This window comes from Hyperolius riggenbachi, chromosome 5, assembly GCF_040937935.1.
Source record: "Hyperolius riggenbachi isolate aHypRig1 chromosome 5, aHypRig1.pri, whole genome shotgun sequence".
Classification (NCBI taxonomy): Eukaryota; Metazoa; Chordata; class Amphibia; order Anura; family Hyperoliidae; genus Hyperolius; species Hyperolius riggenbachi.
The window spans coordinates 11,925,078-11,938,294 of record NC_090650.1 but is presented as its reverse complement, the minus strand read 5'-3'; the positions used below and the strand labels follow the sequence as shown (position 1 = coordinate 11,938,294).

Genomic DNA, 13,217 nt, shown 5'->3' with positions numbered 1-13,217 from the left:
TAATATAGTGCCCAGATAGCTAGTATAGTGCCCAGATAGCTAGTATAGTGCCCAGTATAGCTAGCATGGTGCCCAGTATAGCTAGTATAGTGCCCAGTATAGCTAGCATAGTGCCCAGTATAGGTAGGTAGTACCCAGTATAGGTAGGTAGTACCCAGTATAGTGCCCAGTATAGCTAGTATAGTTGCCCCCAGTATAGCTAGTTTAGTTGCCCCCAGTGTAGGTAGTTTAGTTGCCCCCAGTATAGCTAGTTTAGTTGCCCCCAGTATAGCTAGTACAGTTCCCCCCAGTATAGATGCCCAGGAGGGGGGAAGCAGCGCTAGAAGGAGGGGCAGTGGAGGCAGCGGTGGGGAGGGGGGAAATATCCCCCACCTTCCTCACCTGGGACCCCTCCTTCTGCCTCTCTCCCCCTCCATTTAGCGGTGGCAAGTGCGGCTCGGCGGCGAGGAGACATGCGCAGAATTACTCACCACTTCCGCGTTCCAAGCGCCGGCAGCGTCATGTCGTCACAGATCTCCGCCTTCAATGCCGCCCACTGTGCTTCCGCTAATCAGGAAGCACAGTGGGCGGCATTGAAGGCGGAGATCTGACGACATGACGCTGCCGGCGCTTGGAACGCGGAAGTGGTGAGTAATTCTCCGTATGCCTCCCCGCCGCCGAGCCGCACTGGCCATCGCTAAATGGAGGGGGAGAGAGGCAGAAGGAGGGGTCCTCTGGCTACCTATACTGGAGGGATGGGGGAAGGGTCACCTGGCTACCTATACTGAAGGGGTGGTCATCAGGCTACCTATACTGAAGGGGAGCTGGTGACAGTGGCCTCGGGCAGTAAAGAGAACCCTGCTTGGAGGACCTGCTCGATAAACCTGGGTACTAAAGCTTTCCATACAGCCTTATAATGTGGGTTGTTTGTGGCTGGTAAGCCTTAAGGTGGCCACTAATTATCCAATTTCTAGCGAAAAATCGTTTGAGCGATCAGATAATTCTGATCGGAGGAAAAATCGTTCACTACACCATCAACGAACCAATCTTTGCTTCCTATCTATCACAACCAACAAGAAAATCCAAATTTTGTTTCGACGAAAATCCATTCGGACAGCTATTTTTATAATCGTTTGTAATTGAGTGTGCCCATCAACTGAGATTATTTACAACCAATCTGATCAGAATTTCTGATCACTCAAAGGATTTTTCGCTAGAAATTGGACCGTTAGTGGCCAGCTTAAGGATTGGTTCACACAAGCTTCTGCCAGGATTTTGCTCAGCGTCACATTCAAACGCCGTTGTTGTTTTTTTTTCAAGAACGTATTTTACGCGCCTTTAACACGTTTACCATTTAAGCTTTTAATGTCTTTTAAAGGCTTTTAATGGCTTTCATTACTTAGCGTTTGAGAGTGTTGCGTTTTTTGGGCTTTTGGTGGCTATTAAAAAAACACATATATCCAGGCACATCGCCTCTAGTTAGGACATTAAATAAGTTATTAAAGAAAGGGAGGTGCTAAAGGGGGTGTGGCCAGATAATTAGCATAAAGCAGTAACCCTTCGCACTCTGGCATGCAAATGTTCAAACAAATGCATTCACAGATTCACTCATCCAGACACCACTGTTATCCCTATAGCTACTGTAAGTTGAAAGCTGGGGTCTTAGTTCACAGAAGAATGCACTCTTATGCTTAGTCACCTATACTGCGCAGAAGTACCCAGGTAAACATAGGTGTCCTAACTCTGGCCCTGTAACATGCATAGTGCAGACATACAAACACATTCATTGCATCAAACCTATCAATGGATTAGGAGCACACATCCTGACGGCCTCTCCTGGGACAGATAGTGCATCTTACCAATTGCACAATGGAGCTAACGTAATGTATCCATGCGCACCATGCGCATACACCAGCATAAGCTTTGTGCATGCTAACAAACACATACAGGGGAAGGAGGGAGTGCACTGGATTAGACCCTAGCCACAGGGGTCAGTAACAAGAACAAAACACATATATCCAGGCACATCACATCTAGTTAGGACATTAAATAAGTTATTAAAGAAAGGGAGGTGCTAAAGAGGGTGTGGCCAGATAATTAGCAAAAAATCAGTAACCCTTCGCACTCTCGCATGCAAATGTTCAAACAAATGCATTCACAGATTCACTCATCCAGGCACCACTGTTATCCCTACAGCTAAGTTAAAAGCCGGGGTCTTAGTTCACAGAAGAATGCATTCTTATGCTTAGTCACCTACACTGCACAGAAGTACCCAGGTAAATGTAGGCGTCCTAACTCTGGCCCTGTAACATGCATAGTGCAGACAGGCAAACATTCATTGCATCAAACCTATCTAGGGATTAGGAGCACACATCCTGACGTCCTCTCCTGGGACAGATAGCGCATCTTACCAATCGCACAAGGGAGCTAACGTAATGTATCCATGTGCACCATGCACATACACCAGCATAAGCTGTGGTGGCTATTGCAGGAAAGGGCTCAGATTTGTGTCTGACATACGGGCTTTTCTTGGCTTTCAGTGGATTTTACGGGCATTCAAACGCAACAGCAAACAACTTGCAGATGCTGCATGTTGCTTTTGAGATGAAACAGCGGGATCTACTGACAGGCTGTCATAAAAGTCTGCAAAAGCTTGTACTAAACGCTTCCATTCACTTGCATGGGACGGTGCTTGATCCCTAAAAACGTCCCTTTTCCCCGTCGCCCAAAACACAGCGTTTAACACCCGCAATGCATCCGTGTCAACCAGCCCTTATTCCTTTGATTGGTGTTGGTGTGCACATTTTACTATGGTAATCCGGATAGTTAAAGTGAACCAGAGACAAAGCATCCTCATGTATTTTACCATATATATCAGTGGGAACATTAGAGAAGACACCTACCTTTCTCTCTGTTTCATTATTTACTGTTCAGATTGCTTCTTGTCAGCCCTGATAAAATCCCTGACTGAGCATTCAGTCTGGCTTTGCTATAATGACTCAGCTATAATGATTCCTGAGCAGAGCCACAAGATGGCAGGCTTGGGCTTGCAAAGACAGCACAGAAGACAGACTCAGCTATACAGATTCCTGAGCAAAGCCAGACTGAATGCTCAGTCGGGGATTTTATCAGGTCTGATAAGAAGCAATCTGAACAGTAAATAATGAAACAGAGAGCAGGGTAGGTGTTTTCTCTAATGTTCCCACTGATATATATGGTAAAATACATGAGGGTGCTTCGTCTCTGGTTCCCTTTAAGCACAGTGGAAATCTGTGACCTGATTTGACGGGCGCTGACTGTTTCTATATAATGTGTGGGTCCGCCCATATTAACCACGCGATCTGAGATAGCATCAGGGGGCAGAGCAATAGGCCTCTATGTATTGCAGAACACATGCTGTGGCTGTAAAATTGGTGGATGTAGAGGGCGGGGCATAAACAGAACACATAATAAGGAGGGTGTGGTGGAAAAATAACTTGGAACCGCCAGGAGGAGCGACTCAAAACCAAGACATGGTGAAGGAGTATGAGGGACGCGGCATTCTCCTTTCTACAGTGCTGGCGCTGATCATGTGATTACAGCAGGCTGAACTGCCCATGTAGGAGGAGGAACTCACTGCCCTGGTTTGACTCTTTTACAGAACAGAAAAACACTTCCATTTTCCCAGGAAAGTCATGTTAACCTATTTATAGAAAGGGGAAAGTAATGTAAATATTGAGCTTATGTATGACAGCATTGCAGGCAAGTATTCTGTGGAAGATAAGAATAAGAAGCTAATTATAAGAAGGAAGCAGGAAACAGAGATTCTGCAGAAATGTCACCTTCTCGTGTAATCAGGAGATGTATTGGTTCAGCAATGAGATTATCAGCGCGGTAAGGTCAGAGACTGGAAACTGAACCCAAAAAAAGAGTTTTTGAAAAGCTACTCACAAATAAAGGTTACTTATGAAGACAACCAACCGTAAAGCTATGTGGGGAGATCCCGCCTCCACTCGGGTGTCACGGATACGCCTTCTGCTCGCTCCCTGTAGAAGGCATATTGGCCACCCACCTCCTGACAATATTTGGGGTCAAGACAGATGTATAAAACCATTTATAAAACTATAAAATTGAAAGTGAATAAATGGCTTATCTTACGGGTGTCACTATGTGTGATCATAGCAAAAAGACATTTATTAACACAGTTGCTTTAGACCATACATGTCAAACTCCGGCCCGCAGGCCAAATCTGGCCCTCAGAGCCATTAAATTTGGCCCTCAAGTGGTTTTCCCACTTTGCATTATGTTTGTCCCTCTCTAGACCACCAGGGAAGCTATATTGGAGGAGAAGGTCTAGACCACCAGGGAAGGCATATGGGGAAGGGAGGGGAAAACACTAAACACCAGGGAACTGTATAGGGGAGGGTGGGGCCTCTACACACCAAGGAACTGTATAGGCAAGGATAGGGGGCCACTAGACACCAGGGAACTGCATAGGCAAGGATAGAGGCCAATAGACACCAGGGAATTGTATAGGGGAGGGAGGGGGGCTATTAGACACCAGGGATTTGTATAGGGGAGGGAAGGGGCCTCTAGACACCAGGGAATTGTATAGGGGAGGGAGGGGGGGGGCTATTAGACACCAGGGAATTGTAAAGGGGGGGTAGGGGGCTATTAGACACCAGGGAACTGTATAGGGGAGGGAGGGAGGCTATTAGACACCAGGGAACTGTATAGGGGAGGGTGGAGCCTCTAGACACCAGGGAACTGTATAGGGGAGGGAAGGGGCCTCTAGACACCAGGGAATTGTATAGGGGAGGGAGGGGGGCTATTAGACACCAGGGAATTGTATAGGGGAGGGAGGGGGGCTATTAGACACCAAGGAATTGTATAGGGGAGGGGAGGGGCCTCTACACACCAGGGAACTGTATAGGAAATGGAGGGGGCCATTAGACACCAGGGAACTTTATAAGGGAGGGAGGTAGTTTTTAAATTGTTTATACTTTCTTGGGTGCCTCATTCCATTGCTGATTATTTTTTTTACCTTTGGTGTTGGCTGCATACTTACCTAAAAAAAGGAACTATTTGCTGTGCATTGGTGCAGAATCGCCTATACCAATGTTTGTTGCTTCCCCCCCCCGCCGTGCCCTCTGAAGAAGGAGACCACTTCACATAAAAATTTGCAATTACGATGCTAAATCATAATGCAAAATTTCTGTAAAAATTTTAATCAACTTTGTAATTATATCAAAGCCCCCTATTATGCTATGGTCATCAAAATCGCTACATATGTTAAGGAGAACAGTGGGTACAAGTAAAAAAAAAAACCTTGTTGTTTTTAAGAAAATCGATTTTAAAAATGCTAAAGGAAGAACTCATTTTTTTCTGAGTTAAAAAAAAAACTATTTTTCCCTTGCATTTTTAAAACTGATTCTCTCAAAAACGACAAGATCTTTTTGAAAAACGCTTTCCCTTGTTTCCGCTATTCTTCTTAACACATGTATGGGGGCTTTGCTATTCACCGCTAAATTTAAAATTACGCTAAATGATTACACAAAATCTATTGAATTTACTAGGGATGGTCCGAATCCACAAATTCTTCGAATCCGAATACGAAGCTAAAAAGGTTCTTAAATATCTCTAACCTTTCGAATCACGAATCTAATGAATCCTGCACATAAGAATTGTGTTCGATCCGTGGTATAATTGCCCACCGTATAGGTACTCAGGCATAGGTACCCACAGTATAGGTAGCAGGGTAAAGGTGCCTTCAGTATAGCTAGCTAGGTATAGGAGCCTTCAGTATATGTAGCAGGGTATAGGAGCCTTCAGTATAGCTAGCTAGGTATAGGAGCCTTCAGTATATGTAGCAGGGTATATGAGCCTTCAGTATAGGTACCAATGTACGTGCGCCTTCAGTATAGGTAGCGGGGTATAGGGCCTTCAGTATAGGTAGCAGGGTAAAGGTGCCTTCAGTATAGCTAGCTAGGTATAGGAGCCTTCAGTATAGGTAGCAGGGTATACGGGCCTTCAGTATAGGTAGCAGGGTATATGTGCCTTCAGTATAGGTAGCAGGGTATATGTGCCTTCAGTATAGGTAGCAGGGTATATGGGCCTTCAGTATAGGTAGCGGGGTATAGGGGCCTTCAGTATAGCTAGCTAGGTATAGGAGCCTTCAGTATAGGCAGCAGGGTATAGGGGCCTTCAGTATAGCTAGCTAGGTATAGGAGCCTTCAGTATAGGTAGCAGGGTATTGGGGCATTCAGTATAGGTAGCAGGGTATAGGGGCCTTCAGTATAGGTAGCAGGGTATATGTGCCTTCAGTATAGGTAGCAGGGTATAGGGGACTTCAGTATTGGTAGCAGGGTATAGGAGCCTTCAGTATAGGCAGCAGGGTATAGGGGCCTTCAGTATAGGTAGCAGAGTATAGGGGCCTTCAGTATAGGTAGCAGAGTATAGGGGCCTTCCGTATAGGTAGCAGGGTATATGTGTCTTCAGTATAGGTAGGTAGCTAGGTATAGGGGCCTTCAGTATAGGTAGCAGGGTATAGGGGCCTTCAGTATACGTAGGTAGCTAGGTATAGGGGCCTTCAGTATAGGTAGCAGGGTATAGGGGCCTTCAGTATAGGTAGCAGAGTATAGGAGCCTTCAGTATAGGTAGCAGAGTATAGGGGCCTTCAGTATAGGTAGCAGAGTATAGGGGCCTTCAGTATAGGTATCAAGGTATATGTGCCTTCAGTATAGGTAGAAGGGTAAAGGGGACTTCATTATAGGTAGCAAGGTATGTGTGCCTTCAGTATAGGTAGCAAGGTATAGGGGGTTTCAGTATAGGTAGTAAAGTACATGTGCCTTTAGTATAGGTAGCAATGTATAAAAGCCTTCAGTATAGGTAGTAAGGTACATGTGCCTTTAGTATACGTAGCAGGGTATAGGGGCCTTCAGTATAGGTAGCAAGGTATAGGGGTTTTCAGTATAGGTAGCAAGGTATAAGAGCCTTCAGTATAGGTAGTAAGGTATATGTGCCTTCAGTATACATAGCAGGTATAGGGGCCTTTAGTATAGGTAGCAGGGTATATGTGCCCTCAGTATAGGTAGCAAGGGTTATGTGCCTTCAGTATAGGTAGCAGGGTATAGGGGCCTTCAATATAGGTAGCAAGGTATAGGTGTCTTCAGTATAGGTAGCAAGGTGTAAGAGCCTTCAGTATAGGTAGTAAGGTACATGTGCCTTCAGTATACGTAGCAGGGTATAGGGGCCTTCAGTATAGGTAGCAAGGTATATGTGCCTTCAGTATACATAGCAGGTATAGGGGCCTTTAGTATAGGTAGCAGGGTATATGTGCCCTCAGTATAGGTAGCAAGGGTTATGTGCCTTCAGTATAGGTAGCAGGGTATAGGGGCCTTCAATATAGGTAGCAAGGTATAGGTGTCTTCAGTATAGGTAGCAAGGTGTAAGAGCCTTCAGTATAGGTAGTAAGGTACATGTGCCTTCAGTATACGTAGCAGGGTATAGGGGCCTTCAGTATAGGTAGCAAGGTATATGTGCCTTCAGTATAGGTAGCAGGGTATAGGGGCCTTCAGTATAGGTAGCAGGGTATGTGCCCTCAGTATAGGTAGCAGGGTATATGTGCCTTCAGTATAGGTAGCAAGGTATATGTACCTTCTGTATAGGTGGCAGGGTATAGGGGTCTTCCATATACGTATCAGCGAGCGGTAAATGGCGTCGGGATTTGAATCCACGAATCCCGAATATTTCCCGATATTTAATGGACTTGTGGATTTGCCGGATTTCTCGTCTCATCCCTAGAATTTACAAATAGTAATTACATATGGGCGTAATTGCAAAAACTTACGTGAAAGCGTACTCGTCTCGTACTTAGCTGGTCAGCACTACTCTGTACCCCACGTCCATACAGAAGCCGCCTTTCATTATGGTCGGACCTGACACGGGTGACAATTGCCAACTTTTCCCACCTAATGGGCAGTTGTTATATAACTCCGATTCATGTTTGTTGGCTGACTTATATCCCTAATTAGTGATTCAGGCCCCAGGCCACTTGCTGCTTATGTTTAGCACAGAAAGCAGGGAAGTGTTTTTCAATGTTTTCTGTAAAACAGTAACACATGCGAGTCTGCGGGGATTTCTCCGAGGCGCGACTTCCTGTCTCGTAGCGAGGTCGTGTTCAGCGACATTCCTGCCAACACGTGTGTTTGTTTAGAAGTTATGATTTGCTTTTTCCAGGCCTCAAACCATTTCTGTTTTTAGAATGATTTCAAAAAGTAAAGAGAAAACAGCAAAAAAAAAAAAAAGAAGAAAAAATTCCATAAATGCGCCTCGTTTTTTTTCAATAACAGGAGACGAGGCGACTTACGGCTCATTCAGCATACAGCGTCACGTGTACAAAAATGCATCTGCGCTTGTGTTTTCTATTGTATATTGTGTTTGCATTTTTTTTTTCTATCTGTAGCAATAAGTAGGTGAAAAAAAGTAATATGTTTTTGGCAAAAAATGCAGCATCCAGTAGATTAAAAAAAAATGCAAACCACAAGGCAAAGCATAAAGCGGTGTACACATGTATGACTGTTCTCTGCCACAGACGAAAATCTAGTGTGTGTACAGTGGCCTCCGACCCCCTCTAGGTGCATCGCCAATCAACTCTGCCAAGGGTGCCGCTCTTTCCCTCTCCCCGCCTGCTGCTCCATTGCTCCTTCTTCCCCATTATCAACAGAACAGGTTGCTAGCCTAAAAGCTAGAAACACGTCTGTGCAGCGTTAACCTGTCAAACTGTCAGTCGAACAATAGAGTCGTAATCTCTGTTGGGTGACATTGGTTGTGCGTGTGTACCCATCTTAGGGCTGGTTCAGACGGACGTCTGCGTAGCGTCGCGTCTGGGGGCGTTGCGGCGGCTGCGCGGTCAGGCTTTCAGTAGCCTTCGGTCGCGTCGTGATGCAGTGGCGTTTTTTTTTTCACCGTAGGGGAACATTAGCCTGGAAGCTACATGTTGCTTCCAGGGGCAGCCCAAACGCTCGCGAAAATCGGGACCCGAACGCCGCGTTCGGGTAAAAGCGCACAAAAGCTCGGTGTAAACGCTCCCATTCACTTGAATAGGAGCGTTTACCGCGACGGTCCGAACGCTTGCGGTAAACGCTCCGCAAGCGTCCGTCTGAACCAGCCCTTAAGTCTGCTATGGAGTTGCTTTTTATTTTCTTCTAAAAAAGGACATATGCCCACTTAAAGAGACACTGAAGAGAAAAACATATTATGATATAATGAATTGGCTGTGTAGTACAGATAATTACTAGAAGATTAGTAGCAGGAGCAGTTATATAGTTTTTTTTTTTTTTTACAACACTGCATCATTCTTTAATATGTGCAGTTTACACACTACTCAGCTTTCTAAATGTTTTTACAGAGCAGTTTTGTGAACTATTGACCCGTCCTCTGGAGAGAAAAAGAAAATACAGTGACTGACAGTTGAGATAATAAGCTTCAGAAGACAGAGCTCTCTGCTACTTTGAAAGTCGTGGAGCTCAATGGCTTTTTTGCATATATAACAACTGGAGTTTCTTAACTCTTAAATCTGTACTGGAAACAATATTAGACTTATGTCTCTGCCCCTAACGTTTTATTTCTTAGCTGTACTACACATACAAATCATATCAGATTTTTTTTTTCCGCTTCAGTGTCTCTTTAAGATGCATATAAGGCCAATTTTACCACTGGTGGTTTGCCAACTTATTGCACAAACCCGGGTTGCACCAATGCAACAACCAACAGCACATGTGGGGGACACTTGCCCCAATTCAGGTATGTGAGTACATTCTGAAGGTCGGTTGCTCTTACTGGCGCTTGTTGTTACATACAATTGCTGAATAGACCCAACATTGATCTGAAGAAGGGTTGCTGCTCACAAAACGTGTTGTCTTTTGTTGTGCTACTATTTAAAAAAAAAATTTTTTTAAATGATTACAGACTTCCATCTTTGCATAGGCAATCCCTTACCTTTTGAACTGTTTTTAAAGTTGTATTTATTTTTGAGCCCCTCCTATTTCTCTGGATGAATACACCGAGGTCTGGAAAGCAAGAAGCTTAGGCGGCACTACCCTGGGGCATGCTTGGGTACTGCCCCCCGCTGGGAATCACTGTGCTCCATCTGAGTGCCTCCCTCTCTCAATATACAGTTAACTGTTTCCAGGCTTCACCAATGTACACTAAACAAGATGGGTCTGCAAAGAACTCTCCATGTCAGCCTGAGTCTATGTAGGCGGTAAGTAAACCAAGGGTCCTATCTATTTGCCATAAATACCCCACAGTCCTTGCACAATCCCTTGTAAATGTATTGCTATCATTACTGAACTAGTTAGCCATAATTTGAGTTGTTGTGGGCAAAATATATCTAAAGCTTGCCTACAATCATTGATTTTGATCACCCAAATAAGCCCCCCAGCCAGCCATTGCGCCCCCTTTGTGCCATACAAAAAAAATCTGAAGACATCCGACACATAAATAATGTACGATGTCCGAGTCTTACCATGTAGAGTTTGGCCATCTTCCTGTTGGAGACATCGGCATTCTCATCGTCATTGTCATCGCCTGCTGGAAGCTGCGGCTTCTTCCCCAACACCTGCAAAATAGAACAATACTCATTATTTCACGAGATAACTAAGACAGAACTTCATACGCAGCCAGCGGCTCATGGACGGGTGTGGCAGAGGGAAAGCGGGTCAGCCGTGGCATCAGTTCTTCATTCAGGGGCGTAGCAATAGGAGTTGCAGAGGTTGCGACCGCATCAGGGCCCTTGGGCCGGAGGGGCCCCAAAGGGCGCTCCCTCAACTACAGTATTAGCTCTCTATTGGTCCTGTGCTCATAATAATCACTTCTATAGATACTTTGAATAGTGATAATCATTAACCAACTGTTCCCCATCCCCTTCTTGCACTTCTGACTCTGTAGTTGCCATTGGCAGGTTTTGGTGCGGCGTATCAATTGCTATGTATAGAGTGCTTAGGGGGGCCCCATTGTAAAACTTGCATCGGGGCGCACAACTCCTTAGCTATGCCACTGTCTTCATTGGTATGATTGTGGTAATGATTACTTTTATCTGTTCTGTCAATCATTGTCATTATTAAAAGAGACTCTGAAGTCTCCTAAAAATGAGGTTTTTACTTTAAAAGCCTCTTTAACATAATTGCCCGTCCTAAAATGCCGCATCCCCGCGACTGAAAACTCCATAAATCACCCCAAATTCCCTGAGGCACATCGCGGGTCTCCTTCTGCATAGAGGCAGAGCTTTGGGCTGTAGCTCTGCCTCTACACGCGTCCATCAGCGCGCATCGCCGCCTCTCCCCGCCCCTCTCAGTCTTCCTTCACTGAGAGGGGCAAGGGAGAGGCGGTGATCAGCGCTGATTAGCGAGCATGGAGGCAGAGCTACAGCCCAAAGCTCTGCCTCCTTAGGGCAGCAAAATCCACTACCAAGAAAGTAGGGGATTTTGCCAGGGGAATTAGGAGTGATTTATGGCGTTTTCAACCGCGGGGATGCGACATTTTAGGAGGGGCAATTATGTTAAAGAGGTTTTTAAAGTAAAAACCTCATTTTTAGGAGACTTCAGAGTCTCTTTAACCACTTTAGCCGCCAAGAGCCATTTTCACCTGTCAGCGCTCCTCCCATTCGTTAGGTCGTATCTTTACCACTGCTTCTCACACCGGAATGATCTATATCTTGGTTTTTTCACAACGCAAACTAGGCTTTTTGTGGGCAATACTTATTTTCAGTAATTACTTTATTTTCTATGCATTTTATAGAGAAAAACAAGAAAAAAATGAAAAAATACAGTTTCCCCAATTCTATCCCCTATAGTTTTAAAATAAGCAATGTTACTAGAAATAAAACTCACATGTTTTATTTGCCTGTTACACCCAAGTTATCACAAACAACATTTAAATTATGTTCATAGTACAATGTATGGCGTTAATATATTATGTGCAAATAAAGATGTATTTTTTGTTTTTGTTTTGGGTATTTTTGTACCCAGCCAATGATTACAAGCCCTTATTTACTAAAATAACAGTAATACCCTTATGACATACGTATTAAAACAAAGCTGAGTCCCTAAGGCAACTATTTATGTATTTTTTTAAACTGTTGTTTTTTTGGTAAGTGGGAGGGGGGCTTTGGAAGAGATTAATTTTATTAATTGTTAATGAAAAATGTATCCTAATTGATTTTACTTGTTCACTGCTAGATGGCGCTGCAAACAATATCCTGGGTTACCAGGAAGTGTTCAATTTTTTTACACTTTTTTTTTTTACTTTTTACCTTCGTTATTATGAATGGACATGGCCCCTAATCGGGGTCATGTCCATGCATTCCAGGCACTGCAATTGGCTCGGGGAACACTTGCTCCCCTTTACCAATTGCCGCAGTGTAAATGCCACCAGGAACTGCGCATGCACCCACCGTAGTAACACTGCAGACTTTAGCAGCTTCTATGTGGACAACTATAGTCGACCAGATGTAGTGGTTAATATGCTGTTTCCCACTTTGTACTCTGCGATGTCTAAAGCCTCGTACACACTGGCAATTAATGTTGCCCTTAGTTGTTGATCAGTTGTCGATCAATCCTCCGGGCAGCATTGCAGGGTATGGGTGCTGCACTGAAGAGGGAAGGGGGGAGGGGCACAAAGGAGCGGTGTCCAATAGTGCACTGAGTTCCTGCAAATGGGCAGGGCTGATTCTAGCTACAATGGAGCCCCAGAACAAACGTTTTTCTGATCCATTTTGTCTAGGAGTGATCGAAAAATCGATCAGGAAAATAATTTGCAATCAGATCGGAGCTGTTGGAAATAATCGATTCGACCCTCAATCTGACAGAAAATTGCATGGTGTGTACCAGACATAACATTCCTGGTAATGTACAGATCTGAACTGAAGGGATGGCATTTTCTTCAATGAAATGGAATAGTAAACTCTCAGATTTCAAGATCCCATCCATTGCCGCTGAGTTTGGGGAGGTGGATGCGTCCGTGACGTTGCCTTGAAAGGCGCCTCCCCGGCTCTCGATCATGGGAACTGCACTTCCACTAAGCTCTGTTTGCCTTCTAGGTGGGTGGCAGAGTGCCATTGTCACCCTGTTTGCTTTGTCACTGTGTCACAGCTCACTGCTAATGTGTTTCAGTGTGCGGAGTGCTCCCACAATAAATATTGATCCTCTTTATATGAAGAGCCCTGCTAAGTAAACGGGGGAAGTGAAATAAGATTGGGC

At 44.7% G+C, this 13,217-nt stretch overlaps 1 protein-coding gene across 1 annotated transcript in view; it reads right to left on the bottom strand.

Annotated features, from left to right (window-relative positions):
* Window positions 1-13,217, bottom strand: part of SCIN (scinderin) — a 145,578-nt gene that overhangs the window by 53,575 nt on the left and 78,786 nt on the right. Inside the window, exon 5 of the mRNA XM_068235087.1 lies at window positions 10,487-10,579. Coding sequence (XP_068091188.1) covers window positions 10,487-10,579 — 93 coding nt within the window. The remainder of the gene's footprint in view (window positions 1-10,486; window positions 10,580-13,217) is intronic.